The sequence below is a fragment of the Dermacentor albipictus genome, chromosome 5, assembly GCF_038994185.2.
Source record: "Dermacentor albipictus isolate Rhodes 1998 colony chromosome 5, USDA_Dalb.pri_finalv2, whole genome shotgun sequence".
Classification (NCBI taxonomy): Eukaryota; Metazoa; Arthropoda; class Arachnida; order Ixodida; family Ixodidae; genus Dermacentor; species Dermacentor albipictus.
In genome coordinates this window covers 150,727,900-150,749,189 of record NC_091825.1, presented here as the reverse complement: position 1 = coordinate 150,749,189, position 21,290 = coordinate 150,727,900, and the positions used below count along the sequence as shown (strand labels likewise).

The following is a 21,290-nucleotide window of genomic DNA, read 5'->3' as shown; positions in this document are numbered from 1 at the left end:
TGTCTGCTCTGGCCGCTCTAATTGATATAATTTGCGGAAATTTGGTACGTTTTTAATGCGGAGTTATGTGTGAACGTGGTGTTTCAATTTGCTCTCAGTCACCGACTTTCGATAACGTCTGACAAAACTTAGAGGGTCTGAACTAGAAGCCTGCTTACAACAGCGAGTAAAATCATGTATGTTAATGTTTACACGTAATACATTCTGTTAAAATCGGCTGAGCAAGTGTGAAAGAACGCTTATACGTTTTGAAGTCAAAATCGAAAAAATTGGAGTCGGTCCCGAGCTAAAGCTTCCGAAGAAGCTATTGCGGACTGCACACTTCTTCGGGATTGCAACGAAAATGCACAGCCGCGCACAGCCGTTTTACCGAGCACGTTGTCAAGCGCTCCCAAGCGCGAGAAGGGCTGTCGGCATGTTCCTCGCGGGTCCTCGTAATCAGCGTTGAAGGCTGCTACGCAGCCTAGCGGTGTGTAAGACATGTAGGACCGGGCCTGCAACATGCGCAAGACATAATATAACGGGTGTTTCTGCAACGCCTGTCGCTACTTATTGAAGGGTCACGCTAGACAGTTGAAGGAAAACCCGCCCTGGTCTGGGGATTAAGTCCGGGACCAAAGCCTTCCCGGAGCGGTCGTTCTGCCAACATGAGCAAACCAGCAGGCCAGCAAACTGCAGTATTGTCGATTAGTTTGGCCTCGCTCTGCGATCTGCTGGCCTCCTCATTAGCTCAGATGGCAGAGCGATTCTCCCGGAACGGCACTAAGGCGTTAGTACCGGGTTCGATTCCCGGACCAGGGCGAATTTTTCTACAACCGCGAAGCAATCTTTACGAGAACCCCGCATGCGTTTCCTTCGTGGCTTCGATCTACGGTCGGGTGAATGACAAAGTTCCCTTTCAAACTCTAAATTATTTGCTAGTATTCTTCATAAACACAATTAACTAGGCAGGAAAGAGGTATATATTAATAGATGAATTTAGGGCCTATAAGTCGCAAAATGCCTCGCTGCCCAGCGCTGGCAATGCTCACCTTTGTCTCGAGGCTGTACTCATTCTCGTAGGTCAGCACGTCGCCGTGTTTCCTCGAAAGCACGGCGGACGACACAGTATCGTACTCGACGTTTCCCTCCCAACTGCACACCTGAAAGTGGGAACACTTCCGTGGCAGGATCATATTGTCACGCGCACGTTGTTTTACACATTTGGCCAGTGATTGATCTCACCGAACTGTCACTGCTGTCATGTTTATCACACCCAAGCAAGGTGAGCGTGTGGTACCGAACACTCTTGAGCGTTGTCATTTTGATAGCTATAGCACCGCCGGCGATAGTATTGCAGGGCGCAGTAGATTGCTTAAGTACGATGACGATGGATGTACAAATAGCGGCCAGACTCGAGCAGTGTGATTCAATTCTGTACAATCGCAGATCGTGCTCGCCATTACCGTCATCCCATGGGGGTTACCCTGAAGCCGGGGTACAAGCCCGCCTCTGTCCTTTCCATTCATTTTTTCGGCTACAGCTTTCGTCTGAGCACAGTCACTATGGCCACCGTGCGCTGGTATGGGGGCGTTACTATGGATGGAAAGATGGATGCTATGAGCATCCCCTTTCGAACGGGGTGGTGGGTTGCGCCACCAAGCTCTTGCTATTAAATTGCCTAATGTCCTACATATGCTAAAGAAGAAAAAAAAGAAAAGGAACAAAAAGCCCACAATAAATTACCATAACCAAACTTTCTGAACCCCTATCGTGAACTTTGTTTTTTTACGCCTCCGTTGTTTGTCGTTTCCCTACTTTTCTTCCACCAACCTTCCAATCGCCTCTTACTGATTTCTATGCGGATGTGTTTAGTTGCCCCCTGCTCTCGCTGAACTCAAGGGCTTCAAGGAGACCAGAGGTGCCTAAATCTACCGCTGGGCAGATATCTTCACATTTTAATAAAACAAGCTCCGTTGTTTCCCTAGCTTTGCCGCAGCAAGCACATGTTCTTTCTTGTATCTCGATTTATAAGTGCGTGTTCTAAAGCATCCTGATCTCGCTTCGAAAAGCAATGAGCTTCCCTTTGAGTTATCATAAATGGTTTCTTTCCTAATTTCGTTTTTCCTCTTAAGTAGTTACTCATCGCAGGTTTCTTTTCCATTGCCGCCACCCATGAGATTATTTCAGCCTCTCTGACTTTCCACTTGACCTTCTTTGTTGCTGTGTTGCCCACACTACAGGCCGCATACTTGCTGGTAAGCTTACTAGTTATTTTGCTCCACTGTGAATCAATGTTTTTCCTGTACAAATACCTGAACACTCCCCCAGCCCATTTACTTTCTTCCATATTCCTCAGTCGTTCTTCATAATCAATTTTACTCTGAGCTTCCCTCACTCCAAAACTTGTCCAGCCCATATCACCCTGCAAAGCTTCATCTGTAGTCTCCCCGTGAGCGCCCAATGCGAGGAGACCCACTGACCTTTGGTTCCCATCGAGTCCTGATTGTACCCCTGATTTGAAGCAAACAACCGCATTTCCAAAAGTAAGTCCTGGAACCATTACACCTTTCCACATACTCCGGAGTCCCTCGTACCTATCGTATCCCCATAACACTGTGTTTCATGATGGCCGCATTTCTCTTCCTCTTTACTGTTATTCCTTTTTCCTGTGTTTCCATATGTCTATTGCGTTCGTTTATCGTATACCAAGGCATTTAAATTCTTTCACGCGAAGTATTTCCTGGCCTTGTATTGGCACTGTCTGTCCCCTGCTTTCATTGAATACCATATCATTTTTCAACGCTAAATTTCAGACCTAATTCCCGCTTTCCTGTCTACAGATATTAGCCAGACGTTGCAAATAACTTTGCTTGTTAGCTAGCAACACTATGTCGTCCGCATAAAATAAACCTGGAAGCTGCTGCTCTACTATACTGTACCCGCCTGTTTGTACTATGGATCAAACCCAACATTACTTCCCTCTAGCGCCCTTTCCATCCTTAACATGTACATCATAAACAGCAATGGGGATAAAGGGCATCCCTGCCTCAGTTCCTTGTTGATATCAACGTTGTCGTTGCTCCTCATCCCTTCCCATTTAAAGCAAACGGTATTTTCTAGGTAAATCTCCTTCAAAAGCTATATACAATCGTCACCTAAGCCTTTTCCTTCCAGGATATCCCACAAAATGTTGCGGTCTACGTTGTCATGCGCTCCTGTAACGTCTAAAAAGGCCACATATAATGGTTTCTTTTCTACTCTGCATATTTCAATACACTGAGTAAGGACAAATAAGTAAGTTTGACCCCCTGAAGTTCTTCAGCGTGCACACCCGAACGAAATGCGGCCGCCGAGGCTGGGATCCAACCCGCGACCTCAGCAGCCACAGGACTACCGCGGCGGGTATACTCGGCAGCTTCCAAAGTGGCGTTGCCGAGAAAGTACGCGAGGGTAGAAAAGCCCAGCGCGTCTGGGCGGACGATGTCTGGCGATCACAGCGGACAGCACGACGCAGTGTATATATATGAAACACAGAGAACAGCGTATCTGGAACGCAAAATACTCGACGAAGCAAGTAAAATCAGCAGACAGAGCCATAAAAAAAAACACAGAAAAAGTGGGAACGCGATGAAGCGGCAGCAGGTATGACTCCTGAGCAGTAAAGGGCGCAACGGATTGTGGAATACGCGCAAGACAGAACAGCTGGTCATTCCCAACATAACTGATGTTCACGTTAACAGCTAAAGGTTTTCCTTTAAGAATTTCCTTTAAGACGCAGCGTTATGCTTTCCAGCCATGACTGTGCTAGCATGCCTGTAGTTTTTTGTAGTTGCTATATACCTCACCTTCTTAAAAAAAAAAAAACGCCAGTCGATACGTAGCCCCTGTATCGTCAGCTTTCCTTTGTCAAACCTTCTACGCGGTTCGTACAGCGCTGCACTCCTAGCCATCGCGCGCCGTCCTTTCACGCAGCTCCGGCAATTTAGTCGCGTACCTGCGCGTAGTTGACTCGCTCCTCGTCGATGCAGCTCTCGTCGTCCAGGTCCGACTGCCTTGGAAGGAGCGAGAACTTGAGCACCGCCAGATTAGCCGCCACGCACACGCCGGCCAGGTGGCGGTGAATGCGCACCAACTGGTTGGTCAGCTCCGCTATCTGCCTCTGCACGGTGGCCCCGAAAAGAATCAAAGTGTGCGGAGCAGCACTGCAACTTCCTTCGGACAGCGTTTAGAACAGCGTTTATTATTCTGTTGTTCCGGTTTTTGGCTGCATGTAGGTGTAAAGAACCGCACTTGATAAAGCAACTGTCTATCAACTTAGCAGGTTCTTTCTTTTTTGAATTTGAAAGCTCACGGCCTTCTCCAAGAAAGGCACACATGATGCATATAATGATAATTCTGTGTAATGGAAACTTAATCAGCATTTTCATTTGAACGTCAGAAGCAAAGAAAAAAAGACAGAACGCATTTGTAATTGACTAGGTTAGCTACAAGTCTGCCACATTGTTATGGGAAGTTAATCCGAATTGCAGAAACTTATATGTGCACATTCCTTCCGTTTGTTAGTTTTTTTAAAACGGACACACGCGAGGCTCTTGGTGAAAGCTGGGAGGAAGTACCCTCCATGGCAAACTTGACCGCGATAAGTCAGTATCACGTATATCCAGGCGCATGCAGAATTTTCCAGAATACTTTGGTCACAGTTAGGCCAGGTTCCCCACAGTTTGAAGCTGAAAAATGAAGAACAATTTTATTGCTTGTATGTAAGGTTTATGCAGCGTGGATATCAGGTAGAACTGCTGCTTGGCGTGAATACGAAGATTCTTTCTTTGCACCTACGGTGACATTTCTGTTTCTCTTCTTCAGAGCTCGCGCACACAACAGACGCGACCAAGCCGGACCATATCGCAACTTCGTCACCTTCTCGCGTCGCTCCCGAAGCCGGAACTCAAGAAGAACATAGCCGCACAGAGCATGCATCTTACACGCTGCGTTTTCCAGCTGCTCATCACAGCAAAACACCCGCGTTATTTCAACTTATTTTGCACAAATTTGCGCCCGTTAACACAGGCATCCTTCCCATCCAACTCCACCAAGAAGCTAAGCGAGAATGCAGCTGACCGTCCGTTAAAAAGCCTCAGCTGTCAATGGGTTATAGCCAAACGAAAGTATACCCTTCCATTGCCATGCAAGCTTGAGGAACAAATTGGCCGGCCATCTGGCAGCTACACGAACTATGTTCCACCGATACATCTGAGAAATTCTTAATTATATGTCATGATTAAGCGCCAATTAAGCCCGAACGTTTGTCAACGCAGCACACGGTGACAGCTAAGCTAAAACACATTTCTATGTAAAATGTTTCCCAATCCTCGGCAATATATTTTTCTTCGAGAACTCTTTTGTAACCGCAGGTTCAGCAGACGAAAAATAATGTGCACCGCCATGTAAAGGCATGTACTGTCATATAACTGAAGTCATGTGATCGCGAGCGCTCAGGACGCTCGTATGACGTCACGTCATGTCTTCGTTTTCCTTCTGAACGAATGAAAACTAAGTGGCTGCTTGGCTGCACAAGGCGTAGGAATTGTCTGTAACGTGCTATTAAATATAATATTTCTCGCGAATAAATTAGCAGATATAATTCTCTCTCTGTTGCCATGAATCCACAAGATATCGATTAGACGACCATAAATGTAAAAAAGAAAACTAGCTTGCCAAGAAGATGGAGCTGTCGATCATCTTCATGCGGCTTGACGGAAAGGTGACACGGCACGGCTTGGAAGGACCGATGTAGTGGGTAATAAACACGATTACGTCCACGTGTCTGCAGATAAGATAAACATTGCAAGCTAACTTTTGTTTCCATTACCCGGCGCCCTAAACACGTAATAAAAAAATCGAATACTTACGGCGCAAACCGATTTAGGATAGGTTGGTCGTCGGTTCGGGGCATTCCCAAGACGACCAGAGGTCTTACAGTGCTCATATTATTCTGAAATTAGCAAGGTTTACATATACGTGTTAATGCAAAGTACACCAGCCCTAACAATATCGCACTTTTGCTGGAGAAAAAGAAATAAGCGAATAACACTTAAATAAGGGTGGAATTGTGCGACATTGCAGAATCACGATGTAAATTACCGTGAACCACAGTTCAAGATAGTCTTCGAGCCGCAAGTCTGGCGCAGCTTTTGTTCGTATACAGTAACAGTATCCACACGCGAACCTAACTCTAATGAGATTCCTCGCTTCCTTCGAAGCAGGAAATGATAATCGAGAGCGGCTGGCGCACCAGTGCCCGGATGGACGCCTCGGCGCGTTGAAGGGCGCTGAAGTTGAGTGGCAGGAAAGCGACGGCGTGCAGCGCATGGTCGCGACACCACGATGCCACCGAACGGGCGAAGCGGCCCGGGTAGAGGTGGTCTTTCGCCCACGGAACCGTGAAGCCCACGTCGTCGAACGCGCCCGCCAGACGAGAACTGACGTCGCGCTTGCTCAGCTCCACGAAGTCGCGAAACGAGGCGCCTGCAGCACGGCGACCGTTTAACACTAGCGAGTACTCACCGGAACACGAGGGAAAGAATAAAGAAAGGGGGGAGAAGGGTCTAGGAGAAGACAACAACTTTTACTTTAAAAAAAAGAAAGAAAAAATGGCTGTGGCTTAGCTAAGGTTAAGCCCAGGATGCGAAGCATACTAGCCTTTATTTTAACGCGACAGCGTTAAGGAGCTCGTGTCGCAGAAAAGCCGGTGTCGTCGGCGTCGGCTCAGGCGTGCGTCGCTTGCTCAGGCGCACATTTCGTTGTCGCGCCGAACGCTGCGTTGCTCGACGCTCACCGCGTCCGATGCGGGGCGCGTAGTCGCTGCGCCGTAGCCCATTGTCTTACACCCCTTGGCGGGTCGACGGGAACGCTGTCGCGTTCCACTCTTGAAAGCGTAAGCGTCCGCTTTGCAGCTGTTATGACGTCATATGGTAGCTACGCGGCCGCGCGCGGCGCAGCAAGGAAGAGCGTAGTTGTGCGGCTAGTATGCTTCGCATAAAAAAAGCCCTCTGTTCATAGAAAATGGAGGGAAAGCGTTGATGTCAAGTTGGGATTGTGGAGTTGACAGAAACAGATGAAGCTTTGACGGGAGACTCCTAGAGATAAGCTTCGGTCTTTTCACTTACACGACGACTTCGACACCTGCCAGTCGAATGTGAATTAGCAAGGACTTCTCGCAAGGCCACAGTATACGGGTTTAATAAATTTCCATTTTTTTGTATTTCGGCGTAACCACCAAAATGTTTGGCGAAGTCGCAAAGTAATCAGTTGAGTGATTTTATAAGAGAAATCCTAATATTTACAGGTCGAGGAGGACAATCGGGTGAACTGATCGACATTTATTTAGCTTGCACCACTAAAGGAACGTATGTACACACTAGAGAGAAGTGCACGGACGGGCGCTGGACCTGCGTGTCTCTGTCTATCTCGTGTACTTAAACTAACAGTGAGAGTTTTGTTCATAGAATTCATTCATACCTGCCGCGTAATCCTGACTTGTCTGCTAAATCTAAGCTTTATTGGATAAGTTGTGAAAAGGAGATATCATTGTCAATGTTTCGACACGCGTGCCTTTCTCATGGCCCAAACAAAAAGAATGAAAGTATTTATTTTTGCCGAGGCGGAATAAAGAGCGCAGTAATGTGAATGGACGGCGACCCGCCTTTTTTCTTCTTTTTTTATATCCTGTTATTTACTGTTTTCCAGCCTAAGTATGAGCAGCTCTCCCGAAATCGAGCTACAGTACGAGCCCGTCTGTTCGCACTATGCTGCGGCGGTTTTCTCATTGCCACCCCCGCAGAGACAACCCTTCAGCAGGGCGGTCCGGCAGGCTGGCGCAGCGCATTCAGCAGGATCCATTCATTTTTGACCAATAGTGATAGCACGCGAAAGTTGACGCTCCTCTTCGAGCTTACCAGACCCGTCTGTTTGTACTATCCTTCTGCTGACATCTGCGCAGCTGGCTTCCTTGCATTACCATCACGAAAAGCTTAGTTTAGTTTATTTTTAGAAATTATTTCTGCTTGCAAGCGAACAATAACAAAAAAAATGTTGCAGGATAACTTTTCACTGTTGTACTTGCGGTGGACCCGCTTTCTGATGCCATGTTTCGTCATAGAATTTCAAGCAGAAATTGCAGAAGTACAGCGTTCGAGACTGCAAACCATTGATGGATCTCGGAGGCCAGTGAATGCGTCGGTGGAGTCGACGGTTGACGGCCACTGCATCGAATGTCATCCGCTTCCGTTGCTTCAGCCAATCAAGCCACGCTTCTTAGGGATTGCCTCCGCGGGAATGATAAACAGATAGGGATTCTGCAGTCACTTGTATGACTCGCGAGTACCCACTTTCTATTTTTCCAAGATTATTAACTCTTGTAATGCACTTTCACGTACCATCCCTGGGCAAGACGCGGTCAGTAGTCCTGTCGTAAAAGACATGCTGGTATACCGTGAGGCTGCAAGCTCGTTGCGGAAGCTGAATAGGGCTCGGAGGCTTCTCAGACAAGATGCAGATCAGAAATCCTGAGCAATATAGAGGTGACATGAGAAATTCCACAATAAAATACGCACAGTTTATTGATCACATGCAAAGTGGACAATAAGCAACAAAAGTAACGATATCTGAACATATTACCCATTGAGAACACTCGCACGTAACACTCAATAACGTATTATGTTTTGTTACTTTCATAGGAAAACTGTCACACTTTTTGTGCAATATTCGGCAAAATTTGGTATTGGGGAATGCTCTTTAACGTTTAACTTGCAGGAAATGTCTCGCTCTATTAGTGGCGAAAGATACTGTGTGGAATTATCCGCAAGTACGCTGCTATAAATGAAGTGCGGGTAAATTAAATCAAGCTCTGCTGTGCTTGGCGAATGTCTTGATACAGTTAAAGCAATGGGAATGGTTGGAGCATATGAATCGGGCGACTTTCTTTTTTGTGCGTGCGTGCGTGCGCGCCCGAGCGACTGTACGCGGTTGGATGACTACTCCCTCGGACTTGGAAATGACTGCCAGTGCAGCTATCCGTTCACCCAGCTTAGCAGCAAGCAAAGAATCGCTGTTCTACCCATCAGTCGCCCCTTCCTCCAAGCACTACAAATATGTGCCGTTTCAGGCCGCAACCACGCGCACACAAGCAACGTACACACGTTTTCATAAGTTCCGCAAGAGGTGCGATATTCACTGCTCCCGCTTCCTGAGCAACCGTCGAAATGCGTATATCTCACCGCCATGCAGAGGAGCCTGGCCCATGCGTCCTTCGCGGTGCGGATGTATCGAACCTGGACGAGAGATGTACCGTGACACAATGTAGCTGGGTTTAAGGAATGCGTGACAGCCGATGCGGCCACTTGGCTTCATTTAACCTATTTCCTGCAGTATTAATGGGAAACCAAGCTCTAGGACAAATACGTCAGTTCTTAAAGGCGTCATGCACGCTCAGAAGATCTTAGCAATTCTTAGCAGTTCGGCCACCTGTTAAAAGCGGTTATCGGTGCTTTAGGTGCGCTGAAGATTGACGCAGTGAGTACGGTCAGCGTCGGTTCCCGGCCTGATTTTACGGCCAGAGGCTTAAGAAGGCCATGCAGTGTGAGCCAGCAGAAATTGACAACTTTTACAAAACAAATAACAATTTATGGGGGAAGGCACTGCGTGAAGTAAGCTTTAAATGTGGCTATACATTTTCAGTCTATCATTTTCTTCAAGCAGCGTGGCGCCTAAGGGCAAGTTTCTTCAAGAGACGCAATTCTCAAAGCATGGTCACAAAAACTAGCGGACGTGCAGGTACGCCAAGAACCAATCGCGCGGTAGCCAAGTGGTTTGGTGCCCGCAGGTATGGTTTTGTGACACTGGGCATGAGCTCGCTGGTTTCGGTTACAGCGTAAGTTTTATGTCTTTCACGCGTACGTAAACGATTAGTTTACCGACAGTCCCGCATTTAATTACGTCACTGTATGCGCCCCCCGGAAATTTTGAAGGGGAAAACTAAAATTGAATTCTGGGCTTGTACGTGTCACAACCACGATCTGATTATGATGCCCGCCGTAGCGGGGTGACTGGAATAATTTTGACAATCTGGGGTTCCTTAACTTGCACCCAATGCACGGTACACGGGCGTTTTTGCACTTCGCGCCCATCTCAATTCTGGCCACGGGATCCAGTCCCGTGGCCGGGATTCGATCAGGCGACCTCGCACTTTGGAGCGCAACCACGGCGGGTCGAATGCCACCACGGCTAGTCGAATGGCAAAACTAAACGAAATGTTCAGAATTTTCGCATATGACTTATCTTGCCGATAATATGGCAACGGGAGAAATGTATGTATACCTTTCGGTGACAGCTTTGCAGTAGTGACCTTGTGTTCTTTATCTGAAACAAAGCAATACTAAATCAATATCAGGTTTAATGGCGAGTTATGTGAATTGACATGTTTTTTGCCGCAAGTTAAAACACATACAAGACAACACGGGCGGCACTTCCAACAGATCTAGTTTGGGCGATGACTCAGGAATATATATACACATACATGCATGCGCAGGCTGTTCACGAACCTACGTTATCCAGCGGTCATACAATCTCGTTTCCGATTTGTAGAGCTAGATAGATGTATCGCTAATGTAATTTGACCATTTCGTTTTTAAATAATAAGCTTCCATTAGCTCACGCACTGTTTGATTTCTGCTTCTGCCAAGAATTTTAATCTCAGAAAAACGTGGTTGGCACATGCAGGCCTTGCAGTGCGCTGGCAAATGTGCCACGCCATCTTTCATTAGATTTAGTTCGTGTTCCCTGGCTCGTTCATTTATGCAGCGTCCAGACGGTCCTATGTAGGACTTGCCGCGCTCAAGCGGAATTTCGTACACCGCCCCCGTGGCGCATTTCCCGTAGGACGCGCCATGTTTCTTGCCACAGCCTAGCAAACCGGTCTCCTCACGGGTGGTTCTCGAATATAGTCGAAACAGTTTGACGGGGACAGAAACGGCAATGGGTACGCCGTACCAGCCTGCCGCTTTCTTGAGGTTATGGGAGACCTTATGAACATAAGGAATCACTGCAGGTCTTATATGGGGCGTTTTACGGCAAATGCGCCACGGGGGTGGTGTACGAAATTTCCCTTGAGTGCGGCAACTTCTACACAGGACTGTCTGGGCGCTGCATAAATGAACGAGCCATGGAACACGAACTAAATCTAATGAAAGATGGCGCAGCACATTTGCGAGCGCACTGCAAGGCCTGCATGTGCTTAGCACGTTTTTCTGAGATTAAGATTCTTGGCAGAAGCAGAAATCAAACAGCACGTGAGCTAATGGAAGCCTATTATATACCCCGGTTGTCTTCTATGTGTCTCCCTTTTGTGTGTATTTTAACTTGCGACAAAAACATGTCTTTTAGCAAGCACCAACTAGGCCAAAAAGCAGTTCTGTTGCAACATATATATATATGAATAGCAAGCAGCAGTCGAGCGGCCGGAATTGCAGGGACAAGAAGGTCGTCTTATGGCTAATATATGTGATTGTCTGTACAGAATAAAGAATGACCATAGGAATCTGCGTTAAAATATACATATTCAAATAGTATTGCACGACGCAATTTAGAGTAAATGGGCGACTGCTGCATTAAACGGTCCTAACTATTTTGTGCGCGTGACGTACGAACAATAGCACAGCATGGGCTGACCGTGTAATGCCGAAGCCAACTCGACCAGACGGGAGTTGGAATGCTTCAGGGAAGCACATGCGTTGCGACCTGCATCGTACTCCACGTGGAACGCAGCCACGCAGGCTTTGGCTCCGAGTAGGTCCACGATATGCCGGGCCTGCGCGGGAGCCGGTAAAATACGATTAATTTTCGCACCTGTTTGCCGCACTGTCAAGGACGAGATTGAGCTGGAGGCGACGTCGTAACATATATGAGTGAGATGTCACTTAACAACGAAAAAAAAAATTACGGAGTTTTACGTGCCAAAACCACTTTCTGATTATGAGGAACGCTGTAGTGGAGGACTCCGGAAAGTTCGACCACCTGGGGTTCTTTAACGTGCACCTAAATCTAGGTACACTGGGTGTTTTCGCATTTCGCTCCCATCGAAGTGCGGCCGCCGTGGCCGGGATTAAATCCCACGACCTCGTGCTCAGCAGACCAACATCATTGCTACTGAACTACCACGGCGGGTCACTTAACAACAGCGCCTTCCTAAAGTATGCTACATTGCTATCACATACAGCGTGACGATGAGTAACCGACGCCTCGGTCTTTAAGTGGCAGGACAAAAGCATCTCCTAGCCAATTCCATCTAACACCTGTGAATTTCCTTAGCTAATCGGTTTGTCTGATACTCCGAAGTAATGGATTACGTTTCCTCTCTCTTAGTGCTCATTCTATTACTCAGTTTGACCACAGGTTATCTGTTCTACGCATTATATGACTTAAAGAGCTTCACTGACCTCAACTATATAGAGTCCCAGGTACCTGCGTTTTCGCTATTATCCATACTTCCGTTTAGATACAAGGTAACAAATCGTTTCACACCTTAAGGTGGAGGGATTCTTCGCTTTCAAATGTAAAAGCGTAGCCGTCGTCTTGCTTTAGAACGGCCATAGTGTCTGCGTTGTACGTCGCTGTCGTTTCCCCTTCAAGACAGATCTGCAAGAAAACCGGCGGATACGAATAGTAGAATACATCCATTAGTCTTTAAACAACCGAGAAGCTTCACATGAGAACGAATTGCTTCGATGTTCCACGCCGTGTTCCACGTGTTCGTTGCGCTGTTTGTTGCTCTCGTCGCGGCTTTTACATGTTATCAGTACTGCAACTGTCTCACATCTGCGCGAGCGGCGCGAGCGTCCATTTTAGGCCTTGATGTGATTTGCCCATCATTGTCAGATGTACACGAGACATGCAACACGTTCTGGAGTTGTCGTGATGATCGACAATTGATCCGGAACCTATGACGACGCCCTGCACGCTAGAGGGCGATTGCCGACAGCACCATTCATCCCGACGACCCATCACATCTGCTGATCAGTACCTCTACTGCGCTGCGACTTCATTTGCGGGCAAAACTACACCTTTTGCCGCTAAGGTTCTTCGTTCTTGACTAAGCTTGTGTGCGCCTGTATTAACCCTTCGGACACACAGAACGAGCCGACTGCATCACGTAACGCATCTGATAACGTCGCAGCCGTCACACCAGAAACTTGACCACTTGCGACGTAACAACCACCTGGTAGTGCACAAGAGCGTGTCGTGCAGAAGTGAAACGACAACAACACTAATAACGTGCAAAAGCCAATGAGAGCGAGAAAAAAAAACATCACTGAGAACACATGGCGGTACTTACTTTATCCCTAATTTATATTTACCGTGCCAAAACCACAATCTGATTATGAGGCATGCTACGGCATGCCTCATAATTTTGACTGCCTGGGGTCCTTTAACGTGCGCTCAATGCATGGTACACGGGCATTTCTGCATTTCTTCCCCACTGAAATTCTGCTGACAGGATTTGATCCCGTAACCTCGTGCTTAGCAATGTAACACCAAAGTCACTAAGCAACCAACACGGGTGGTTAGAAGAGCCCAACGTCCTTAAACGGGCATTCGGCATTGACGAAAGACGTCGCCTCGTGCAGAAGCGATGTGAGTAGATTAATGCGTGCCTCGGCTGGCGCAGGTGCCACGTGTGAGAACAGCTGTAGTGAGCTCGCTTCACAGAGGCTTTGTCAACACAGGCTTCACAAAGGTTTGCGAACCTGGTCGTAGGAGACCCAGCTCTCGCCAATGCACGTGCTGTTAGCCACGCTGGAGATGTGTTCACTGAGAAGAAAGCGAAGCACGGCCATGCTGACGGAGACGCAGAAGCGCTTCGTTCTGACGGCGCCCGTGACACCAGAGGGCAACAGGTCAGCCCGTTCCTGCAATTATAGCCCGCTTTTAGAAGACAAAATCTTTGCTAGGTTCAGATAGCTTTGGAGTACATGAGACATAGGTATCTGGCCATTTTCGTCTGTGGCCTTCTAGTGCACCTAGGACAAAGAAAAAGGCGTCAAAACGAAGATTGGAAAGAAAAAGACTAACGAACTTAGCGAATAGCTATGTACAAAGCAGTAGTGATGCGTAATTAGCAAGAAAAGTCCGTAATGAAACCCAGATGCGCTCGTTCAAATTATGTGTGCACCCCGAAACGGAACTGTAGCTTTACTCAACGAAAAATGTAGCCCGATTCCGAAGATAATGCATTCCAAAAAGACAAAGTAATGTAGGTGAAGATAAGATAAACGGCAAAAAAAAAGGAAAGCAGTTTAGCCCATGCAAGATGGTACTAAAGCAGGGTAAGGTGGCGTGGATGAAGTTAAAGTGACAACAGCGGTTTGACATCGAAGAAAGAAAGTCTTCTGGGGAAGTCTCTTATCCTTCCCGAATAAAAAAACATGGAAACAACAAGCCACATGCTACAATAATGCGCCTCGGAAAACCTCGTTTTCAATGTCAACCGCTGTTTATCTGCCTTTTTTAACAGTATACATGCGGATGGAACCTCTGAGAAATGTTTCGATGCAAAGCGATCGCGCGAAGGTGCTGATTAGCAATGACATTATTCGCCTAAAATATTAAATGAACACAACAGTAAAATTCACATCAATTCATTCACTCACTGCTTCATTGACAGAAGCTAATGTTCTAAAGTAGAACCTCGGTTATAACACGCAGTAGTCTGAGGAGGCCTAACAATTTTGACCTCCTAGGATTCTTTACGTGTGCCTATATATTTAAGTGCACAAATGGTCTCGCAAATGGTTCAGGTATTAAGTGAATGCATAAACAAGCTTCAAATTTCTAGGCAAGAAATCTATGACATCGCTAGTGCGCAGGTGCATGATTACAATAAAAAAGAAAAAAAATATTTTTCTGACTTTTCATTAAGACCCCTCAATTCGTGGTCGCAGTGATCTGCGGCTGAGCTTTCTCTCTGTACGACGATAAAAGGCCCAGGACCAATAGAGTCACGCGCACCTGCCAGAACCAGCAGGTTCGCGGTAGCCAACGGTAGGCATCGGTATGTATGACGTCACGGCCTGGAGCAAATCTAATAAACAGACCCCTGCGAGCTCGTGCAGAACTGTATCATAGCGACATGTAGTGCAGCAGCGCTTGTGGTCACCTGGCGACAGCACCCGCGCAGCGCCCTTGCTCGTTCTAAATTACTCACGGGCTTGACCGTTCACTTTCTCCGATGATTTTCGCTATCGATTTAATTTCTGGGCGAGCCGCCGCAGCAGGCCAAGTAAGGCTCAGCCGTGGCCGAGTTACATCAGTGCGGTTTTGTGGGCGTTGCCGATATGCAGGGTGTCCCAGATAAATTTAGCCAGAGTTTAAAAATATGCGAATGTCACGTAGCTGGACACAACCAAGGTAATGTTGTTTGCCGTCGCTTGGAGATACTCTTATTATTATTATTATTATTATTATTATTATTATTATTATTATTATTATTATTATTATTATTATTATTATTATTATTTCATTCCGCCGAATTAGATATTTAGTCTTAATTAATTAATCGACTTCTCAAATATTATCACTACATAATGTCAATGAGAAAATTGTAGCACGACATGAAAAACTCTCGATACAGCTTTTTGTTGCTCAATACGTGCTACATATAAGTGTTTTTCCGAGCGTGAAACAAGCCCGCGAACACGCGCAAAGTGCCTGGAGCGGCCAGTCGCGCGGTAATTTTGCGTGCACTCGCGGGCTTCTTTCACGCTCGGTAAAACACCTTCATGTAGCACGTATTGAGCAACAGATGATGGAGTTCGGCACGTGCTCGCAGGGGTCCGTTCATTTTGCCGGCGACAGTGAACTGCGAGTGGAGCTGGTCTACATAGTGGTCAAGCGGCATATCTGATCAACGTACAGGTTGAGGTCACGGCCCTGCCGCGTGCGCGCTCCATGCGCATGCGCACTTCGCGAGCCCAGCAGCTACTGACAGGCGACGCTGGCGTCATTCTGCAGCCGGCTCCAACCACTCTAGGCAAGTGCGATTCCCACGGTATACGACTTGGGAACTGGTTAGCTCCGTAATTATGCTATGTAGCCAGTCTATAATTGCACGTGTAATTGGCGTGTTTTGATAATGATATCCTAAGCGATTGTTACGCAATCCCTGACGTATGGTGCAGCCATACGTCGGGATTCGATGCGGTCTGGAACCATGTTTTGCCGGCGATGTACCTTTTCTTTTCCAACGTCTGTAGAAGTATTTATCAGGATTTCCTGAAACACTGCTCGAAAATGACAGGTACCGATGTAATTGACAATGCCTCTCGTATACAGGAATTATCAGCTTACCATATCGGAGAAGCTGTAATTAGCTCCGAACGTAGATGGGAAAACGACCACGCAATTCTCGCTTGGAACTGAATGGTGTGCGATGTAGATGATGGTATCGGCGTATCTGCATGACCCAAAGCGTCAGTCTGAATTTTCAGTGCGCTGCGTACATAGGCGGCCATTTAGTACCGCGCAATTTCTTTCTACTCAAACAAATCTATAAAGTGATCGTGATAGTAGCAAGCGTGGACTTTTCCAAATGAGAAAAAGTAAACTTTAAAAAGCGTAGACATAAATTGTTGAAGTCTAAATTTGTGCAAAGTACTCACTGTAGCAGCTCTGTGACAGGAACGTTCCTTTGTAGCGGCACGGCTACGATGATCTCTTTAATCTGATCTGTCAACACCGTCCGCAGACTTGTGCGGATCATCTGAAAGGTAAATTATCGCTCGATGGTACGCTGATTTTGTTCGCTGCTAACGATACACAACATCGGCGCATTCCTTATCTTGAATGATGTCGATTATTTTCCCTAGACACTGTTCTTAACTAAAGTTCCTGTACACCCTGCACCAGGTTAATGAGCTCATAATTGCTTCAACGAAATTAGTTAACTGAGCATTTAGATTAGACGAATTTGCCAGCACCAGCAGCAATAAATAATAAAAATGTGACTGAATAAACGCGATTTAACATCACGAAAACAGCAAAACATCGGTTGTCGAGTTCGCTTACCTTGACATCTGAGATATTTTCAGCGCTTCATAGGAAAAATAAACACAGCAGAAGAAAAGAAAAAAAACGACAGGACAGGAAAGACGCCGGAAGTTATTCCTGTCCTTCCTGTCCTGACGTCTTCCCTCCACTTTTCTACGGCGTTATTTTCTCCTTTGAAGTGTTGGAAATGTCTCAGATGCTAAAGTTCCTACTAACGCAGCTTTCTGATTTAAGTATCGCTTACCTTGATCAGCGATATGAGTCGTTTCTGGTGCGCCTCAGTGTAGTCCGAGTTTCTAAAGAACAGCGCCAGCCTCTCCAGGCCGTGATTGTGCATCCAGAAGAGCGTCGCCACTGGAAATTGCTCCGTCTCGGCATTCACCTGGGATTCCAGGAACTCCGCAGTGTCCAGCTCCACGGCAAGCTTCACCTTCGACTCGTTCCTCAGTGCGAGAAAAGCCTTGAGGCTCTCCTCTGGAACGCAGCGAACCATCGCCAACGGCCACCGTTTCAAATTCAGCATGACTTTGATAGCGTCTCGGGACTGTTGACTCGACCTGAGTTGACGTTTTTGTTGCCAACTACACACCGTCGTATAGCGGCGCAGATAGTAAATTTTCACAAACTATTTCAGCGATGCACGCTTACGCCTATCTCGGACATCTTTACTGAAAGATTCGCCTAACATTATTTGCACTGGAAAGACACTGGAAATTCTGCGATAATCGCTAACTTTTGCGAACTTGTGGAGAAAGGCGCTGCCGCTCTAACAAAATTGCTCTACTTCCTTTGGCACTGCGGGATAAAGCTATGTGGAACACCAACAGATTTCACAACGGGCCTTCAGGGCTGATGTCCGTATATGCTGAAAGCAGTTTAAAATTTCCTTCTTAGTGGCGGTGCGCAAATTGATCTCCATAAGGCGTTAGGTAAGACAAAGCTTCCTGTTGAACCTACTCGCAGACGCGGAATGAACAGTAATATTGATGTGTCTGCCGGAAGGTGGCACAGATAGGACTCGCCATCTTTAGAAAACAGGCCAGACGAGTTGCGGTCGTAGCTGAGGCTCATAAACACAAGGTGGCTGCAGGCTTTCCAGACGTCGGACTGCAGAAACTCGTCCGTCACGTTGGCCACCGTGCAGATCAGCCTCTTCTCGCCTGTCGAGGTGAAAAATTCCGCTTTGCTGTAATCACGGTAACATGTCACACTCACCGAGATGAGCAAGCAGAGATGCAGCAGTCGGTCAGCATTTGCGACGCGTTTGTCAGACCTTAAACACGCGTTCGTGTTTCTCTTTTCCACAAGAATTACCTCAAACATCCAGTACTAAACCAAAAGCTTTTTGCAAGTCATTCACTTCATTCGTATCTGATCATCTAAACGAAGCCACTGCTTTATCGCACAAATGTGTCGCACAGACATATAACACGACTGTCCTTTAATCGACACGTGTATCGAACCCCGTTTACCACGCCACATCTTCATCTAAGATAACAGCCTAATACACTTCGTGATATTTTGCCACATCTCTCTGTAGTAACATACGGACCTCTGAAGTACCTAATGCTAAGAAATAATTAAAACGCTGTAGGATAAAGATATGTGGAACACATACAACTTTTGCGACAGACTTTTGGGACTGACATCGCGATGTTGAAGGTAGTTTCTGGTTTTCGCCTGACGCTTTCTCTGTTCGCCCGCTGTTTAACATTAAAAGCCTCTATTTTCCTTTTTTTTAGTTATTGCACCCGCAGATAGTGACACAAGGTTTTTTGTTAGGGTATACATTATGGTAGGTTTGGTTGCAATATATTAATGCTAACTTAGTTGTAATCTGCAACAAACAAAATTAGGCAGCAGAAACATATGAGGTCCTTACCCTCATTTGCAGATTTCAGCGCCGCGGCACTGGCTGTCGTCCCTTCTCCGGTCGTATTTGCCGCTTGGGTCGTCTGTCGACCCAAGCGGCTTGGGTCGTCTGTCGTCTTCACAGGCGAAACTGACAGCGTTGCCGAGTCACCTAATGCATCAGCCAGGTTGCGCAATATTAGTAATTGCTGTTATTTTCAATTAGGTAACGCAAAAATAAAGCTGTGATACCCATGTTCGTTTCGAGCAGCTATGTGGCTTTTAGTAAGAGTCCCTCAGACAAGTCATGCATCCCTTGGAAAGCGCACTGACCGACTACAAAAAAATAGCACCAATCGGGAAACTTTACTTCACACTCGCCTGGATCTTCAGGAGAAAGAGTGAAGGGCAACGACCGAATTAAGCTACCTGGCACTCAGTAAAACAGTAAAGCGACGCTACAGCAAGTCAGAGCAAATAGCACAGTCTGGCAGACCAACACATGGGAACTTTGTGTCGTCAATAAATATTGAAGCATGCACGTACACATTCATATGACGCTGAAGAAGAATTTCGGCAACAATAATTGTGCTTCGCGAAGGAGAACTAATCACCGGCAAAGTGTTTAGGAAAGACCTGCTTCACGTGGTCGCAAACAATCATGCGACGCGTGCCGAGAGTTAAAAACCGCGAAATACGTCTGTTAGAGTAAACTTACCAAACTCCTCCTCTTCGGCTGTGGACGCGACGGCTGTAAAATTGTGACGACAGTGAGTGTCACACAACCAGTAAAGGAAGCCCTGCTACCAACGCTATACGAAGTTATGCACACTGTATAGAGATACTCATGTAGTGACATAATTTTTTTACAGCGAAGAGCTGTTAAAGCCACGTTTTAAGTCAACTTTTTCCATGACGTGGACCGTCCGCAAAATAAAGAACCTCGCCAGAAGCCTGCAACCAGCGCAATGTCGCGCGCAGAAGAGTGGTGACGTCGTCGTTATGTTGAGAACGCGCCGCGAAATGGCGTCATCTCGAGCACCGCGGAAGGCACAAGAACACAGCGTCGGGTTCCTGTTCCGGCAGTGAACTTAGTCGCAACGGCGCAAAGTTTTCTCCGGTGTCATGGAAGACTCCGAAAAAATCGGGCCATAAATGAATCATCGAGTACGTCCAAACGTCTACACCATCCCCTCTCATTCTTGTCCTGTGTTCATACTCTACTTATGTTCTAAATACCATGCATACCAACTATCCAAGATACAAAGTCTTTGATGTCTTCACTGCAGCTGTGGAATAACAGCTGTTCGCTGTCTGTGACGTCTATTCGCTGAAATTTGTGCAGACCCACAATTAAGGAGGTAACAAAGATGGTAAAATCATTAGCAGTTCAGCGTAAAGCATGTAGCACAGTTATGCTACTGGGCCAATCCATTTCAGAGCAGCTTTTGCAGCAGCCAGAATGCATTTCGGAGCTGGTTTATGAAAGCGCTTTAGCAGGGAAGAAGTTTGGGCGTGTTGGTGGGATACATAGCGCAAAAAATGACACAGGGACAAGCAGAACACAGGACGAGCGCTAACTTTAAACAATTGATTTATTGCAGCTGGTGAGTATATATATACTCACTGGGACGCCACTGCAGTAGAACACACTGAAGGGAAGGAGGAAAAGACAGTCATGTGACTATTCTGCCCAAAAATTCAAGCTCTTTCCTTGATAAAAATATAGACGGCGTGCTAACGCACTCGTCACCTGCTCTGGCTATCTCAGCTGCTTCCACAATTTCCCTCGTAATCTTATTCCTGTGGCGATAGACAATAACAGTTTGTTTTAATAGCGGGAAGCATGGTGCCTTCGCGTCACATTTTCTACAATGGGCAGCCAGATGCCCATCTATTGCGATGCTCTCCACTTTGTTGCTATGCTCCGCCAGACGCACGTTTAAACATCTGCCCGTCTGGCCCACGTAGTACTTCCCACACGAGAGTGGGATCTTATACACAACGTTGCGAGTGCATGCAACAAAAGAATCTTTGTGCGCGGTAGCACACAAAGATTCTTTTGTGCGCTTCATCCGCCACAAAGATAGACTCTTTCTTAACGATTTGCCATCCTGCGTTTCCTCACATATTCATTTGTTTGCTGACGACTGTGTAACCTTTCGGGAAATAACAACTGTGAACAATGTAATTATTCTACAGAATGATCGTAACGCTGTTTCAAGTTGGTGCAAGACATGGTGAATGGAACTGAACATTAACAAATGTAAATTCATGCGTGTATCATGAAGCAATCAAGCCCCCCACACTTGCTTTCTTAATAACGTTCCCCTAGACCCCCTATCTAGCTACAAATACCT

The 21,290-nt window shown here is 46.6% G+C and overlaps 1 protein-coding gene across 1 annotated transcript in view; it reads right to left on the bottom strand.

Moving 5' to 3' along the window:
* Positions 1-21,290, bottom strand: part of LOC135915286 (uncharacterized) — an 85,243-nt gene that overhangs the window by 12,152 nt on the left and 51,801 nt on the right. The window contains exons 47-64 of the mRNA XM_065448310.2: positions 19,649-19,681; positions 18,962-19,102; positions 18,102-18,239; positions 17,324-17,553; positions 16,692-16,792; positions 16,381-16,486; positions 13,782-13,943; positions 12,559-12,672; positions 11,707-11,845; positions 10,357-10,398; positions 9,258-9,311; positions 8,418-8,546; positions 6,275-6,507; positions 5,892-5,974; positions 5,698-5,806; positions 3,977-4,141; positions 1,032-1,142; positions 371-494 (exon numbers count right to left, since the gene is read on the bottom strand). Coding sequence (XP_065304382.2) covers positions 371-494; positions 1,032-1,142; positions 3,977-4,141; positions 5,698-5,806; positions 5,892-5,974; positions 6,275-6,507; positions 8,418-8,546; positions 9,258-9,311; positions 10,357-10,398; positions 11,707-11,845; positions 12,559-12,672; positions 13,782-13,943; positions 16,381-16,486; positions 16,692-16,792; positions 17,324-17,553; positions 18,102-18,239; positions 18,962-19,102; positions 19,649-19,681 — 2,214 coding nt within the window. The remainder of the gene's footprint in view (positions 1-370; positions 495-1,031; positions 1,143-3,976; positions 4,142-5,697; positions 5,807-5,891; positions 5,975-6,274; positions 6,508-8,417; positions 8,547-9,257; positions 9,312-10,356; positions 10,399-11,706; positions 11,846-12,558; positions 12,673-13,781; positions 13,944-16,380; positions 16,487-16,691; positions 16,793-17,323; positions 17,554-18,101; positions 18,240-18,961; positions 19,103-19,648; positions 19,682-21,290) is intronic.